This window comes from Pseudozyma flocculosa (assembly GCF_000417875.1).
Source record: "Pseudozyma flocculosa PF-1 unplaced genomic scaffold scaffold00028, whole genome shotgun sequence".
Lineage (NCBI taxonomy): Eukaryota > Fungi > Basidiomycota > Ustilaginomycetes > Ustilaginales > Ustilaginaceae > Pseudozyma > Pseudozyma flocculosa.
Genome location: NW_006920896.1, coordinates 110452 through 127756, shown reverse-complemented (window position 1 = coordinate 127756; position 17305 = coordinate 110452). Strand labels below are relative to the sequence as shown.

The following is a 17305-nucleotide window of genomic DNA, read 5'->3' as shown; positions in this document are numbered from 1 at the left end:
CCTCCTCACTCGTCCCTCGCCGCTCCCCAGCAGCTCCATCGTGCTCACTTCCCGTCTAGTCGCCGCGACCCACGCCCATCTCCCCACTCACCCCGCATCCGCATCGTCGATCCGCCGTCGGCAAGACCACTTCCGCTGCAAGCACACCGAGAGCGAACGAGCAGCATCAATCAAGCAGGCCAACTTCCGAGCTTCGGCATCCATCGCCTTGTCAACGTCCCGAAGCACCGGATCGGATCGCTTCCCGCACGCCCCGCCCTCAGAGCAAGCACAGGCCAACAGACCAAGCAAGCAACTAAGCAAGCAGGTGCACGGCCATCTCGACCTCGCTCCTCTCGCTCCTCGCTCCTTGTCGCTCCACCTCACGGACCACGTCGTCTAACGCCAAGCCTGACCGCGTAGCCGCAGCTGGACCCCCGCCCCCCTCTAGCCCTTGTCCTATAGCTCCATCGCACTCCTCCAGCCGCCCCCCATGCACCGCTCCATCCGGGTGATGCCCAAGGGCGCTCGCCTCGCCAGCTCGACCTGGTCGGCGGCACCCTCTACGGCCTGCTCCTCTCGCCTCCTCGCGGGGGCAACGCCATCATTGCCGGCCCTGCGCAGCCTCTCGACCAAGGCAGCCTCGGCCTCGGCCGTGCTGCAAAACGGCCCCGCCTCAAAGGGCTCGAGCCTCTTCCGCTCCCGCTTCCACACCGCCGCGGCGCTCAAGTCGCCCTCGCCCACGGCGCCGGCACAGGCGACGACGGTCGAGCCCATCCAGCCCGCCGCCAGCGGGCTCCAGCAGTGGAGCAAGTACCTGCCCAAGGTCGAGCGCTCCGACGTCAAAAAGGTCCTCCTCGTCGGCTCTGGCGGTCTCTCGATCGGCCAGGCGGGAGAGTTCGACTACAGCGGTTCGCAGGCCATCAAGGCGCTGCGCGAGTCGGGCATCGAGACGATCCTGGTGAGTTGAGCGAGGTCGAGAGGCGATGCAGCTTCGTGGCAGGGCCGACAGCCGCGCCGAGCTGCGCACGAACGTTGGACCAGCCGCTGACGCCCGTCTCGCACGCCTTGCCCACCGCCCGCCCGTCCGCCTTGGCGACTGTTTCGTCCCCCCGCAGATCAACCCGAATATCGCCACGATCCAGACCAGCCACCATCTCGCATCGCAGATCTACTTCCTCCCCATCTCGCCAGAGTACGTCGCCTACGTGCTGGAAAAGGAGCGCCCCGATGGCGTCCTCCTCACCTTTGGTGGCCAGAGCGCGCTCAACGTCGGCGTCAAGCTCGACGACATGGGCGTCTTTGAGCGCCTCGGCGTCAAGGTGCTCGGCTCGCAGGTCGACGTGCTCAAGATGTGCGAGGACCGCGACCTCTTTGTCCAGGCCCTCGACCAGATCAACATCCCCGTCGCCAAGTCCGAGGCCGTCGACACGGTGCCCCAGGCGCTGCGCGCCGCCGAGGAGATTGGCTACCCGGTCATTGTCCGCGCCGCCTACGCCCTCGGCGGCCTGGGCTCCGGCTTCGCCGACAACGAGGACGAGCTGCGCGACCTCAGCGCCCGCTCGCTCAGCCTCAGCCCGCAGATCCTGGTCGAGAAGAGCCTCAAGGGCTGGAAGGAGTCCGAGTACGAGGTGCTGCGCGACCAGGAGGACAACGCCATCATCTGCTGCAACATGGAGAACTTTGACCCGCTCGGCATCCACACGGGCGACTCGATCGTCGTGGCGCCCTCGCAGACGCTGTCGGACGACAACTACCACATGCTGCGCTCGGCGGCGCTCAAGGTCATCCGCCACCTCGGCATCGTGGGCGAGTGCAACATCCAGTACGCCCTGAGCCCGGACAGCCGCGAGTACCGCGTCATTGAGGTCAACCCGCGTCTCAGCCGCTCGAGCGCGCTGGCGTCCAAGGCGACCGGCTACCCGCTCGCCTACACGGCCGCCAAGCTGGCGCTCGGCCACACGCTGCCCGAGCTGCCCAACGCCGTGACCAAGTCGACGACGGCGTGCTTCGAGCCCTCGCTCGACTACATCGTCACTAAGATCCCCAAGTGGGACCTGTCCAAGTTCCAGCACGTCAACCGCGAGGTGGGCTCGTCGATGAAGTCGGTCGGCGAGGTCATGGCCATCGGACGCACCTTCGAGGAGTCGCTCCAGAAGGCCATCCGCATGGTGGCGCCCAACTACGACGGCTTCGACGCCTACGTCGTGCCCGAGGACCTCGACCACGCCCTCTCGGTGCCCACCGACACCCGCCTCTTTGCGCTCGCCTACGCCATGCTGGTCAAGAACTACGACGTGGAAAAGTGCCACGAGCTCACCAAGATCGACCGCTGGTTCCTGTTCAAGCTGGACAACATTGTCCAGATCAACCGCCAGCTGGAGCGCATCGGCTCGCTGAGCGCCATCGACAAGGAGACGATGACGCTCGCCAAGCAGCGCGGCTTCTCGGACCGCCAGATTGCCAAGCTCGTCGGCGCCCAGGAGTACGAGGTCCGCGCCCACCGCAAGGCGCTCGGCATCACGCCTTTCGTCAAGCGGATCGACACCGTCGCCGCCGAGTACCCGGCCAAGACCAACTACCTCTACACGACCTACAACGCCTCGACCCACGACGTCGAGTTTGACGAGCACGGCACCATGGTCCTCGGCTCCGGCGTCTACCGCATCGGCTCGTCGGTCGAGTTTGACTGGTGCGCCGTCACCTGCGCCCGCCGCGTCCGCGCCATGGGCCACAAGACGATCATGGTCAACTACAACCCCGAGACGGTGTCGACCGACTTTGACGAGGCCGACCGCCTCTACTTTGAGGAGCTCGGCTTCGAGCGCGTCATGGACATCTACGAGCTCGAGGGCGCGACGGGCGCCGTCGTGTCGGTGGGCGGCCAGCTGCCGCAGAACATCGCCCTGCGCCTCAAGAACGCCAACGTCAACGTGCTCGGCACCGACCCTGTCATGATTGACTCGGCCGAGGACCGCCACAAGTTCTCGCAGATCCTCGACAACGTCGGCATCGACCAGCCCGAGTGGACCGAGGCCACCAGCGTCGAAAAGGCCAAGGAGTTTGCCGCCCGCGTCTCGTACCCGGTCCTCGTCCGCCCCTCGTACGTCCTCTCGGGCGCCGCGATGAACGTCATCTGGGACGAGTCGACGCTCGAGCACCACCTCACCGCCGCCGCCGAGGTCAACACCGACTACCCCGTCGTGCTGACCAAGTTTATCGACAACGCCCAGGAGATTGACGTCGACGCCGTCGCCCACAAGGGCAACCTGCTCGTGCACGCCGTCTCGGAGCACGTCGAAAACGCCGGCGTCCACTCGGGCGACGCCACCCTGGTGCTGCCGCCCTTCTCGCTCGACCCCAACGACCTCTCGCGCCTCAAGGTCATCGCCCAGAAGGTGGCAAAGGCCTTCAACATCTCGGGCCCCTTCAACATGCAGATCATCCGCAAGCCCGCCGGCGAGGGCGAGTCCGAGGCGCAGCTCAAGGTCATCGAGTGCAACCTCCGCGCCTCGCGCTCCTTCCCCTTCGTCAGCAAGGTGCTCGGCCACAACTTCATCGACACGGCGACCAACGCCATTGTCGGGCAGGACGTGCCGGAGCCGGTCGACCTGATGGCGCAGGAGCGCGACTACGTTGCCATCAAGGTGCCCCAGTTTTCGTGGACGCGTCTTGCGGGCGCCGACCCGTTCCTGGGCGTCGAGATGGCGTCGACGGGCGAGGTGGCGTCGTTTGGCAAGGACCTGTACGAGGCGGCGTGGGCGTCGATCAGCTCGCAGACGGCGTTCCGCGTGCCGCAGCCGCGCTCGGGCGTGCTCATGGGCGGCGACGTGACCAAGCCGCAGTTTGCTCAGATCGCGCGCAAGCTCTACGACCTGGGCTTCAAGCTGTACTGCTCCGACTCGGACGTCGAGGCCTTCCTCAACAACCTGCCGCACCTGTCGGCCAAGAAGATCCGCTTCCCCGTCAAGGACAAGCGCAAGCTGCGCGAGGTGTTTGACGAGTACGACATCAACATCTGCGTCAACCTGGCCAAGTTCCGGGGCCGCGACCTGCTGGACCAGGACTACGTGGCGCGCCGCAACGCCGTCGACTTTGGCATCCCGCTGCTCAACGAGCCGCGCTCGGCGCTGCTGTTTGTCGAGGCGCTGGCGGCGCGCATCCCGCACGGCTGCCTGCGCGGCTGGGAAGAGGGCAAGATCCCTAGCGAGGTGCAGCCGTGGAAGTACTTTGTCAAGGAGGAGGCCGAGGCCCACGCCAACTGAGCGTCGCTCGTTGTGGCCCTCCCCTCCGTCCCTCCCTCTGTCCTCTCCCCGTCCCGTCCTGATCCATCTCAATCGCTTCTACCTCCTATTACCTCGGCCCATCTCCTGCCGCATCGAGGGGTCCCATTCCGCCCCTTGCTCGCTCCAACCCTCCCTCTCTCGATCTTTAGCAACCCGTGTAATGTAATGCCTCGTCTCCGAAGAATGCCATGTCCTCGCCGATACTTGCTCGTTGTCATGCTCGCTCGTCGCACTGCTTTGGGATCGTCGCGCAAGGAGGGAGGCGAGCGATGGACGGATCCGAACGCGGAGCGCGTGACTCGGTGACACGCCAGGCTAGGCCGGGCCAAGCCAGCAGGGTCCCTTCGCCCTAGACCCACTACTCTGTGCTGGGTTGCGGTTGCGCAGTATCGGCAACACTTCCTTGTCGCGGCCAGGTCAGGGCAGAGTCGGACCAATCAAGAGGCCAGGCCACAGACCGCCTGCCGTCTCGTCTGCGGGACCGGGTCTGGCGAGGGAGCAGTTGATTTCTGCTGCGCGTACCTTGTTGGTCCTTTGCTGACTGCAGGCACGAGACTGTACCAAGGGCGAGTAGGGAGCACGGCGCGTGTCATCCCACCCACCCGAGTGACAGGCATTGATTGATTGGTTTGTCGACTCGAGACAGCAAAGGACCACGCTGCGTCGGGAACGCGCAGTCAACACGACCGGAGAGGTAGTTGGGTCCAGGTATGTACGGAACTCGCCAGACCTGACCTCCCCTCCCGCTCTTTCTGGCACCGCGCCGTATCTACGCGTAGGTGGCCAATCCTGTCCTATCTTGCCGAGTCTCTGCCCTTGAGCGGGCGCGCCTTCCTACGTAGCTTGTCAAGGCAGAGGATCACGCCATCCGTACGACCTACCGCCACGTCTCCCCCGTCGCGCCAACCCCAAGATCGATGGATGACCCGAACGAGGCAAAAGAGGAAGTACCCGCTGCAGACGGAGACAATCCTCCGCTCCGGCTCATGCGACGGGCTGAACGACAGGAATCGAAGCGTACCCATGCAAGTCGATGCCGTACAGCACGAAGCGCCGACAAAGGGAAGGGGCAGGGCGAGGTGGCGAACGTGGAACGCCACGGTGACAGTGTGCCGGGCGACTGACTCTGGGAACGCGGCGAAGCGGGCGGGCGCATCAAAAGTGCGGGGAAGAAGGGAGTGCCGTGGAGGCGTCCAGGCACCCGAAACGAAACAGCGTGCCGGGAGATACCGACCGACTGACCGAGCGACGAGCCAATCATCGTGCGGTGCTCCCCCCATCGCCCTGGCCTAGCCTGGTCTGGCGGTGCGGCGAGTTTCGGTCCGTCGTTGCCGCCAAAATGAAAACGCTAAAGGCCGAACGCGGCACATTATATTGTTGTTGCCGCTCGCTCAGGCCGTTACATACGCGGGCGCACACCATAGCCACAGCACCGTGAGTGGCGACGTACGGCTGTATAATATGGTCTAGGTCCGGTGGGCGTGTCTTGAATGCGATCATGTGGCGGCTGAGCGCCATTGACGCAGAGCCTGGGCAGGCGTTGATCGAGTCGCTTGCCGTCGTTGACCTTGTGCTTCGTGGTTACTTATTGTGTGACCAGGGCTTGGCACCGCGTAGAGCAAGATGGGAACACCTTGCTGTCGTGCACGTCGCCAAACCCTCTCGGTGTTGTGGGCGGTTCCTGAGGCTGACAAGGTGCAGTGCAGTAAGTGCAGCGCGAACAGGCGGTAGTGCAGAGCCGAAATTGAACTCGAATCAAGCCCAGCATCGTACGTCTACAGTAGTATACCGTACCGAGAGCTTGGCAATGCGCCGCGAGGTGGCGAGCCGATGATATTGGCCGAACGGCAGCAGCCGTCGGCTTGCTTGGTCCTCTTTGTTCATCGCGGCGGTGAAGTGTCCTGGCGGGCCAGGCATGGCGTGGACGGCAAGCGGTGGCGACCACGGTCCAGACTGGCCCTGGCCCTCCCGATGGCGCCGATGCGAGACAGACCCAAGGCGAGTGGTCGGCTCGGTGGCGCACGGCACCGTGCAGCCTGCGCCCGTGCCTGCCTCCGCGTACGGTGGCAAAGCCGAAGCTCGGGCGTCGTCGGTGCTCATGCCAAGCTCTTCGGATTGAGCCGTCACGCTTCACTGAAGCAGGCTCAGCGTCGCCCCTGTAGAGGGGCCCACAGCTAGTGTACGGTAACGGCGGGCGAAGGTTCGGCTTTTTCATGCAGGCAGGCCAGCCTTGGCAGGCGGGCGGGCGGGCGGCGCCGACGGCAGCGGATAGAAGCCGAATCTCGTCCCCTTCGATGCCGCCCGAGGGTTCCTGACGAATCGGAGGCTGCCCATGGTCCCGGATGCCCGGCTCTGCCCTGCCTCCTGTGCTCCTGTCCGCCCGTCCGCCCGCGTTCTGACCTTTGGCGCCCATCCAGCGGGCGAGCGAGGTGTGACTCGGCATCACCCGTCTGCACGCCACATCTTCCCAGCGCACAACTCCGCCTTGCCCTCAACGTCGCTGCCCGCGGCGAGACCGTCAGCAGGTAGGCTATTATTGTAGGTTCTACCGCACCCTCCAGGCCAGGCCTAGCCTGTGCCGTACGGTACCACGACGGGTAAAACACCTCTGCCTTGGCATGACACCTGGTAGGCCGACTTCCGACACTCATGCGCCCGGGGCGTTGAAGATGAACGTGAAAGCGATACAGGTTTGCGGCCCCGGATGCCAAGTGGCCCGGAACCCCCGCACACCGCGCCCGCCCGATCAACCTCCGCTTTCCACTCCGTCGTCGATAGATTGACCATACGCAGCATCATCGACAGCAATCAATCGTCGATGATAGAGGCACGTTGCGTAGGCCATCGAACGCAGGCTGGGCGGACGTACTGCGGCACGGCGGTGCAGGCAGGCCGGTCGGGCGTCGTGCGTCGTGCCATGCCGCTTCCGACGCGCCGGTACAGGCCCGCCGCCTTGGCAACCACGCACACAAACCGAGCAACCACGCTCGCGTCAGGTGCAGAGAAGTACAGAAAGCTCGAATTAGTGTAGCGTCGTGGGAGTGGGGTCGTCACCTCGCCGCCGCCTCGTGTGCGTACAGAAGGTACGTAACCGGACGTACGGAGCTGCGTTTGAGCCCGTGCAAGGAGACGTCGGAATTGGACACCGTTGCGCGCGTGCGGACGTGCCGGCTGGAGGTGGGACAGTACGGGAGCGGCAAAACCACCCCGTTCTCGCTGGACGATGTTCGCCGCAGGCTCTTGGTCCGCCGTACAAGCACCGATATCCCTAGCTGTGTGCCCGTACCGTGGTCGCGGCGGTAGCAGAGCTGCTCAGCCTTCGCACCGTTGTACGACAGGCAGGGTCGCAAAGGCTCCCCGGCCACGCCACGCCCGCAGCGATTCCGAGCCTGTGAGAATTTGGCATGGCCCCACGAGCCAGACCCCTTGCCGCCGTTGAAGAGAGAGAAAGGGAGGAGGAGTCCAGACCACGTCCGACTTGGACGGGTGCATCGATCGTGAGCGGCAGGCGGGCGGGCAGGAGCAACAAAGCCCAAGCAAGCAAGCACCTCGCGTTCCCAGTAGGCCAGAGCGATCCGTGCTCCTTGCCTCGTCAGGCCGGACTGGCCCTCTCGTCAAGCGGCGTCGTCTCCCATGTGCTGACGGCATGGCATGGCATGGCAGAAAGGGGGCGAGATCTCTGTAATAAGGCAAGATGGTGACGCTGGGCGCTGGGCGCTGAAGTGACCTGCCAGATGGTCTGGTCTGGCCCGGCCTGGCCTGCCGCACGATGTGCGGACGGCTTCTGCGTGCCTCCGCCTGTCTCTTCTGACACGACGGTTGGGTCCGCGCAGCATGAAAATTGCCCGGAGACGGCCCCCGCCGGCGACCCCTTTCTCGCCCTACGTGGCATGGCATGGCGAGGCATGGCATGGCACGAGGACCAAGGGCGCATATGGGGCGAGCGGGCGGGCGTCGACGCATCGTGGCCGCCCTCTGCCACGCACGCAACACAACGCTGTATGGCCAGGCCAGCAACGGCCTCCGGTCTCGCTCGCGTGACGAGACTCTATCTGGCTTCTTCGTTCCGGCGTCCCATCCCTAGCCTACCTCCTCTTTGCCCTCTTGCCTGCCACATCGTCGTTCTCGGTCTGGTTCCGGAGGTCGAATTGCTTGGTGTCAGCGCTTTCCGTCGGCCTCGACATGCCTGCCTCGGATCGAAGATTTCGTGCTGACCCGTACTGAGCCCAGCATGACGCAGGCCGTCAGGCCCAAGGAGTGGGTGATGCGGCCCAAGGAGGTGAGTGACCCACGTCAGCGTCTGCCTCCGCCGTCGGCCTCATTCGACGTCGACCTTCTCTTATCGCCAGGTCATTCTTTTCATCCGTCGTTCGTCGTAAGCACGGCAGAAGTCCCGAGTGCATGTGCAACCACAATTGCGTGCGATCTAATACCAACCAAGCACCCGGCAGCCGCCACAACCTGTTTCTCTTTCTTCCGGCATCGCTCGCGCCTCCGTGTGTGCCGGAGTGACACGCGCCCCCTCTCACCCTCCTGACGAGAGTGTCTGGCCACCAGGCCAGGTAGCCTCGCCGGCTGATGTCTTGCTCTGTTTCATCACGAGGGAACGTGACGAGGCAGGCCAGATCAGTTGATATGCGCGCTACTGTAGCCACGGCAGTAAGTGGGTCCGCAAGTGCAGAGATTGCGCGAGCAGGAGCACAGCATCAAAACGGCCGAGGCCGGGCGCACCGCGAACAACAGCAAGGGATGGGAGCCCTGTGAAGATGGTCTGAAGCCCAGCTGCTTTTCCCCGCTTCGAGATTCGGCGCCAGACGAGTGAATGGAGCGGAGAGGTACTGTAACTACTCCTGTACCTTGGCTGATCGGGGTCAGCACGACGCGGCAGTCTCACCACGAGCCCAATGTAGCGCCGATGGTGAGTCTACACCTACAGTACGTACTTAACGTATGCCTTTGACACGTTGGGATGACATCGAAGATGGCGACATGGGCGACGACGACGACGACGATGTCAAAACGAAGCCCACCACGGAGATACTGTAGCGCAAGAGGAACCCGCCGGTCAGCCCCGTTGCTCCGAGATGTCCGGCTCGGCTTGATCCTCGACCACAGCCTTGGTTCGCCCGATATGCCCAGTACGTATGCGTGGGCGCGTTTGGCGTGAGTGTGCGGGGACGGGGACGTGGAGCGTGCCAAGCCGGCGCACCGAGCGGCAACTTCTTCGGTGCGTTGGCAGGCCAACACGTCGCCCCGGCATGGCAGGCCCTTTCTTCGTTACATGGTTATGTACGCGCTCGACCCGAATGCCGCGGTACCGTAGCCAGCAGGCGCCGCCCTTGTGCTGCTGCTGCTGCTGCCGCTGCTCGTGGACGTCGTTGGCGGTTGAAAGGGGTCGATGTGCCGTGCAGACGGAGCTAGAGGGAAATGTCGAGCGTCGGGCGCCAGCAGCTAAGCGGATCGCCCCGTCGTGCGCAACTCGACCAGGCGGGGTTGGGTGAAGCGGCATCGCGCGCGCTCTCTCTCTCCTCCTCTCTCTCTCTCTCTCTACCTCTATCTCTCTGTAGCGAGGATCAGCTTGGTTTCGGCTACTTCCTCCAGCCTGGCTGCGCACCGCGAGGGCTGGGCGCGACGAGCTTGCAAGTCGAGGTCTGACCATGGCCGATTACCGAGGAGGCTTGATTAAAATCCGCTAAAGCGGTTGCAGTTGCTGTACGGCAGGCTACATAAGGTAGGGTGACCAGGAGTCATGTCCCCTAGCGCGACCAGCTGCCTCGGTGCCATCGGGAAGAGGATTTCTCTGCCTACGTCGTGTACGTCAATGGGGGTGCACAGCGACGACGACGACGTCGTCGACGACGAAGACGACAACGATGGATGGTGGTGGTGGTGGTCCCGCCCTGCCTCGGTGTAGGCACGCACCCCGTCTGTACTCACGCACCCACGCACGCACACGCAGCTCGTCGGCATGCAGCCGCCCGCACGACAATGCCGGTAGAATCGCCGTTCATGCGGGTCCACCTTCGGATCACCCGCTCAAGAGCGAGGCTGGCTGGGAGCGAGCGGGCGTACACGAGGGCCCGGGTCCATCGACAGACGCGCGGTGAACCCTCCCCAGCCACGCTCCTTCGACCGAGGCTTCTCTCTGCCAACCTAGTCCTGCCTCAAGAGGCACCTTGCTCGGGTCTCTATATGCTATACGGCGCTACCTTCGCTCGCACCGCCTCACTAGGGGATCTGGGATGGGGCTGCGGTTCCGCAACCGCAACCTCAGGGTAGGAGACTAGGAAGCTACCTAACTAGAACAAGCAGGCGAGGGCGGCAGGGTTGGCACGCCAAGCCAGCAAGCGAGCGTTGGTGTCTGCGCAAGCTCGCTCCCAGGGTGGGCCAAGGCAGCCGATCTGGCGCGTAGCCCCGGCGTACGACCACCAAGCCAAGCCAAGCTGGCGGTCACAGGTAGGCTAGGCTTGCTTGGGCCGGGGATCCGCATCGACGCATGTGCCTTCCATTCCCCCCCTTCCTTCGGCCCAGCAGCATGAGCCCGTGGCTGCCACGCCGCCCAGCCTGCTGGCCTCTACCCGGTCACGCCTGCGAGAGCTTCGCCCCCCCTTCCACGCGTACGCACGCTTCCACCTCGATGCCTCCCGCCCGCGCCTCGTGGTCGCACCGACATGCTGTGCGCCAGGCTGTACGGCCTCGGCGCATTATATTGTCGATGCCGCGGCCGCCGCCACTACCACCACCACCAGCGACGTCGTATCGTATCCGTCGCAATCGGCCAGCCGGTAGGTCGATTCGATGGGATCGGTTGGACGGCGACAGGCCACCAAAGGGCGTAGGCTGAGGAATCGGCACGCCAGACGGCACGGTAGAATTGGGCGTCGGCCGATGCGCGCCGGCCGGCCCTACCTGCCTACGCCTTCGCCTCGCTGCCCGACCTTGCCGCGCCCACCTGCGACCCGGCTCCCCCCTCGACCGACCTTGTAAGCCTAGTTTGGCCCATGCATGTGCTTGAGAAGAGACCTGAGGGCCAGGATGTTTTGACGAGCAAACGACACCATCCAGGAAGGGAGCCTGCCATACTCAGCGCTGACACCGATGACAGGTGGTGGCGGGTCACTGCGAGTCGGGCGGGCGGGCGAGACGAGAGGGGGGTTTTTTTTTAAAAAAAAGAAAATCGAAAGCAGGGCGCTGCCCGAGGATCTCTGCCTTCCACGCGTGCGCTCGGGCGACTGCTCGATGGCCGCCCGGCGTGCATTCCGGTGGACCCGGGGGAAACAGCGAGCGGCCGCCGTCGAGAGCCGGGACCTCTCGGATTTTTTAAATTCTTCTTTTCTAAAATCGTCGCTCGGGGGTGATGCCGCGCATCAGCGGTGGAGATTGGCCCAGCGGAGAGTTCCTTGGCTCGTTGTTTAGCGTCCTGTCTGCCTGCCTTGCCTGGCTGCCTGCCTGGATGAGGCCGGCCTGGCCTGGCGTGCGAGGGCGGGGCGGACGCCTTCGCGTGCGCCTAGCTTCTTTTTCGGCGGCCGCAGGCGCTGCGTCTGGGCTCGCCGGTGCCCAGCGTCGGGCCACTGAGTAGAGCTGGGGGCGGGCGGTCGGGCAGCGCCAGAGCGCGTAGGCAGGCCAGCGGTTGGGCCGTTGCAGGCGGTGTGACGGCCAGTCGCAGCAAGCAGACGAGGCAGCGAGGCGAGGCGAGGCGAGGCGAGGCGAGGGAGCGAAGAGGCGTGGCCGCAAATGCGCCGCCGCCGCCGCCTGGGCCCTCGACACGTTTTGCGGATTTTCCTGCCTGCCTGGCTGCCTGCCATGCCTGCCTGCCATGCCTGGCTGCCTGCCTGGCTGCCTGCCTGCTCTCTGGCTTGTCGGGACGTGGCCGAGTCCTAGCCTGTTCGCCCTTGGCCCGCCTGCCCTAGCCTGCCCTGCCCTGCCTGTCTGCCTGTTGTCGTCGTTGTGGATGGAACCGCGAGCGAAGGCGGCCTGACAGGATCCGGGCAGGCAGCCAGGCAGGCAACGAGCGGGCAGGAAGCCAGGCCATGATGGCCACCGGTTGATCCTCGCCCCTGGAGCCGCAGAGGCCAGCCCGCCAGCCCGCCAGCCAGCTAGCCCGCTCGAGCGTACAGAAGGGTGGACGTGACGGGGTCGACCCTTCGCCAGCCAGCACTAGCTTGCTCCCAACCATCGTCGTCTCCGGCCCTTGTTTCCTCCGACCTAACCACCTCAGCACTCGTCAAGCTCGCCGCCTGATTTGAACCTCGACCACGACCCTCTTGCCCTGCACCCCACCCACCACCAGCACCAGCACCACCATCGCCGCCGCCGCCCGACGACCTCTCAAGCGCACCCACCCGTACAAGTGCGGCACGCTCCTGACTTGGTCGCCGCCCCTGCTCCTCCTCGTCGTCCCCGCCACCATCTGCTCCTCGTCCACTTGATCAAGAGTCGATCTCTGCCATCCGCCCTGGCCACCGCCGCCCTCTGCCATCGCTTCGCTCCACACAAGCTCCGGTTGCACTCTCGATCGACGCAGGCTCTCTGCTCATCTCGCTCCATCCACTCCTGACTCTTCGGCACGACCGCTGGTTGCGCAGCCTAAACCCTCGCACGCTGCCATCGGCCCCAGGCCGAGCAGCCCATCCGATCCTTCCCACGAACGTCGCGCCACCTGCGGTGAATTTCGATTCGAGCCAGAGCCAAACCCTCGACAGGCTCGCCCGCACCATCGCTGCCTGGCAACCGCTCTGAAATCCGTCGGAGCTCCCGAACACCTTGCTTGCTGGCCAGCTAGCTCGCCACCCAACGCCTGCGGCTACGCACCGGCTACGCCCATCGCGTGCCTCGCTCGCCCTACCCGTCGGTCCCCGCTCCGTGTCTTGGACGCCGGACTACGTGCCCCCTTTCTCTTTGGCTGCTGCCGCCCCAGCCGTTGCCCCGCCGCGCCCCGGCCCCCATCGTCGTACGGCGTTTGCAGCCCCCGGATAACCTCGGACGACGCCCGCTCCGCCTGGTCCCTCGATCCAACGCAGTGGATCGCACTCGAACCCGTCCGACTCAGCCATAGTCCCCGGCTGTTTCCACCCACCGTCATCCACCTGGCGTGCCGTGCAGCTGACTCGGTCGCTGCCCCACCTCGTACAAGGTCGACCCGCTCTACCTCATTCGCCACTGGCTGCCTCCTCGACCTCATTCCCTCAGCAGCCCTTCCTCTGGCCTGGATTGTCGCGGAGGGCCTGAGCTCAAAGGACGCCCCCCTCGACACCTCCCTCGATTGCCCTTCGTAGATCTCGACCACCAGTTCCACCACACATCGCATCCCCCCTCTCCCGCCTTTGGCAAGTCCCCCCCCCCATTGCACGTCAACTCCCGACATGATGGCCGCAAACTTCAGCAACAACTTCGGGCCCAGCTCTCGCCAGCACCCTCACCTTCCGTCGCACCTCGCACCACTCCCTCCGCTCGAGCCTTCGGCCGACCGTCACCACGCTTTCCATCTCGCCCACAACCAGACCAGGAGAGGCTCGACGGATCCGATCCTCCACGCATCTCTCGCCGCCAATGCTTCGGCGTCTGGTGGCATGTCCCACGGCCTCGCAAATGGCCAGGGATCCTCGCTCAGCAGTCCGAGTCCCTTCGACATGCCCAGGCGAAGGAGCATCCAAATCGAACCCGCCATGCCTTCCGGCCACGGAAGCCCATTTGCCAGCCCGAGCCACACCGGACTTCACTCGTCGCGCTTCATCAGCCAGAACAACAGCCCCGCGCCCCTCGTCGGGCAGGCCCAGGCCGACGAAGGTTCCACCCTGCCACCCATGGGCGGAACGGGCTCCGGCTCAGAACAAGGTGAGTTCTCGATGATCCGCATTAACATGGGCGCAACTCGAGCGGGGGCTGGCATCGGATCGATACTGATCTCGGTTGCTCCGCGCTGCAATCCCGCTCTCTCTGTCTCTCATCCCCCGAAGCAGATGGAACTCGACACGCGCAGGTGCAGTCCAACTACCAGTTCGGCAGCTACGCGACGCCACCTAACCCGGACGCAGTCTACCGACACGACGACGCCAGCAAGAGTCACCTCTCGCGCGTCCCGACCGTCAGCGCCCCGGACGGCGATGGCGGGGGCGAGCTGATCGAGAACGGCGGGCCGATGCACACCGTCGATGGCTCGAGGAGATCATCGGCGAGCGGACTCGGTTCCAAGCTGCTCGGCGTCGACAAGGATGCCAAGCCGTACAGCCGAAGCCCCGAGCTCCGGGTCAGCCACAAGCTGGCGGAGCGCAAGAGGCGAAAGGAGATGAAGGAGCTCTTTGACGACCTCCGAGACCAGCTGCCCGTCGACAAGGGGCCAAAGACGAGCAAGTGGGAGATTCTGAGCAAAGGTGAGAGTCGTCCCATGGTCTGCCCGGCCGTCGATCTCGCCGTCGCCGTCGTTTCCGTCGCCGTCGCTTACACAGTCCTCCCCCCGCGCTCGCTGCGATCCCATCGCTCCGCAGCTGTCGACCACATTGCCCAGGTGACCAAGGAAAAGGAGGATCTCGAGGCCGAGGTTGCGGCGCTACGGGCGCAGCTCGGCGGCACGGGCGGCGGCAACGCCAAGTCGCACGGCTACTCGAACGCCATGAACGGCGGCCGAAGCGGGTACACCAAATCGGACGACCAGGGGCAGTTTGCGCATCCCGGGTCGGGCTACGCCTCGCACCACGCGGCGCCACAGGCTGGCCCTGCGCAACAGCAGCACATCGACAACGGAGGCCAGCACCACATGATGATGAACTATGCCGAGTCGTCGCAGCGCACGCAAAACGGCGGCCGATAAGGGGACGCCAGAGCCGTCCAGCGCCTCGGCAAACGGAGCACCGGCTCCTGGCGGACCGACCGGTGCAACGATCTCTTTTTTTACGCTCACGCTCGCTCTAGGCCCACGCCTTTCCAAGACTCGCACCCCTTCCTCCCAAGGCGGCGCCGCTGCTCCGGTGTCCGACTGGCCCGTCCATGCTATGACTGCAACTCTTGCCCTCGCACCGACGCACACGCGGCGTCGTCTCTTCCCGTTACTCTCTCTCTCTCTCTCTCTCTCTCTCTCACCATGGCCCGACCGCGCCATCTGTATTCTCAATGGAGACCTCGATCTCTCTCAACGCTCCTCGCAACAACACCTTCACATCCGGGTCGTCCGCTCGCGCCCATGAGGGTACACTCAGTCTCCGTTCCGCTACCCCGACAAGGCGTCAATCGGTGGCTCGTCTAGCAACCAGCCAGCCGATCCGATCCGATCCGATCCGATCCGATCCGACACGACACGACAACCCTCAGGTTGTGTCCTCGCCTCCCGTGATCTCTCGCCGTCCACATTCCTACGATGTCCACTCGCTGCTCGTAATCCGTCACGGTCGCAGAGGCTCTGTTCTCGCCCTTGCCCCACCGAAGTTCCGCTTGCCCACGTCTTCCTGCTCTCTCACTCTCTCGCTCTCTGACCCAGCTCCACTCCTATCCCCGCTCGCCGGCTACCATGTTTCCTCTGCGGCTTTCCTCCGTTGCCCCTTCGGTCACGCTCTTGAAGAATGGGAAAGCACCACGCACGTCACCATCCTTGCTGCCTGCGACGCCGCCTCGATCGCTCGGCTGTGTGCCGTTAGCGCGCCGTTGTGTGTTTACTGGCACGCCGGGTTCGGCTGTGGATGCGTCCGCGTATCTCCACCCTACACCACCACCACCTCGTCGTCGTCGTCGTCGTCGTCGTCGTCGTCATCATCGTCGTCGTCGTCGTCGTCATCATCGTCGTCGTCGTGACCATCCGACCCGCCCGCGTCCTGGTCTCTGCCACGCTGTCCACGCTCCTCCCTCTCGCCCCTCTGCAGAGCATCGACATCAACAGGTCCTCGGTGCAGACCCTCCTCGCCGTCGCCGTCGCCGTCCTGCCTACGTGGCCGTCGCTGTCGCACCCTCACATCAGCACCACGTGCGGGGGGCTGACCGGAGCGCAGGATGACTTTGACGTCGTCCGGGTAGTCGTGGCGGCGGTTGGCGTCGGGGATGCGCAGCGAGTGCTTGTGCGCCGATGCGCGGTGGCGGATCACGTCCCTGCGATCCAGCATGCGCACCCGGCGCAGGTTGGTCGTCCCGTTGCGCTGTGCCTGCCCAGTGTACGTTCGGGTGCGATGAAGCCGTGACGAGGTCGAGGGGGGTTTGTGTGTGTTAGTATCCGCAAAGAGACAGGGGCAAAGGGGGAGGGCTTCGTTTCTCCTCACCTGGTACGCCGCAAAGCGATCGGTGATACCGCCCGTCTCGCCGCTTAGATCCACCACCTCCTCGCGTCCCTCGGCCTCGTGGCAGGACACATTGGCAAGGAGGCAGCAGGTGCACTTCTTGGTCTTGGAATACACCTCGGCCACCTGTGGCGGGACAGTGTAGCAGCTGATGCGCAGGCGTCGACAGCGGGCACATCGACTCTTCCGAACGCGTCCAAAGAGCTAACCCGCGCGCGCGCGCGCGCCGTTTCGCCATCCCATCACATCGCGGCGACGCTACGACGTCGTCAGCTTCTCGCGCTCCTCTTCAACGGCGATCGAAAGGCCGAGGCGACCGACGACTCACCTCGATCTTCCGGCGTCGCACCTCGCGCTTGACGATGGTGCGGTCGTGCGAGTCCTGCTTCATCAGTCTCTCGGCGACGGAACCGACGAGACGCAGCTGCGTGAGCGAGTGCTGCCGCAGATCGGCGACGAGGCTCTGCAGTTTCGTCTGGTTGTACCCGCGGTACGACGAGAGGAGGTCGAATGTCGCTGCGCCCCTCCCGCGCCCACCACGGCGTGGCTGTGGAGCGTGTGGCATCGTCGAGTCGGGTCGAGTCGGGGTTGAGAAGTGTGGGGTGGGGCGGAGTCGGGTTGGGTCGGTATCGGATACGATGAGGTGGCGTGCCGTGCCGTGCCGTGCGATGCGATAAGCTCAGGTAGAGTAGGCAAAAGCTGCAAGAGGGATGGATCGAGTGATGGATGGGGACAGACCACCGAGCAGACGACACCGGACGAGGCTACATATATATCCTTCCC

At 64.8% G+C, this 17305-nt stretch overlaps 3 protein-coding genes across 3 annotated transcripts; 2 read left to right on the top strand and 1 right to left on the bottom strand.

The window, feature by feature from the left end:
* Nucleotides 1-472: 472 nt before the first annotated feature.
* PFL1_06642 (uncharacterized protein) lies at nucleotides 473-4244 on the top strand (the record flags this gene model as incomplete). Its single annotated transcript, XM_007884188.1, has 2 exons — nucleotides 473-940; nucleotides 1098-4244. 2 exons carry the CDS (start codon nucleotides 473-475, stop codon nucleotides 4242-4244), a joined length of 3615 nt encoding a protein of 1204 aa, XP_007882379.1.
* Nucleotides 4245-13627: 9383 nt separating this feature from the next.
* On the top strand, nucleotides 13628-15072 carry PFL1_06641 (uncharacterized protein; the record flags this gene model as incomplete). Its single annotated transcript, XM_007884187.1, has 3 exons — nucleotides 13628-14099; nucleotides 14225-14635; nucleotides 14750-15072. 3 exons carry the CDS (start codon nucleotides 13628-13630, stop codon nucleotides 15070-15072), a joined length of 1206 nt encoding a protein of 401 aa, XP_007882378.1.
* Nucleotides 15073-15955: 883 nt separating this feature from the next.
* On the bottom strand, nucleotides 15956-17087 carry PFL1_06640 (uncharacterized protein; the record flags this gene model as incomplete). Its single annotated transcript, XM_007884186.1, has 3 exons — nucleotides 15956-16390; nucleotides 16505-16648; nucleotides 16851-17087. 3 exons carry the CDS (start codon nucleotides 17085-17087, stop codon nucleotides 15956-15958), a joined length of 816 nt encoding a protein of 271 aa, XP_007882377.1.
* Nucleotides 17088-17305: the final 218 nt, after the last annotated feature.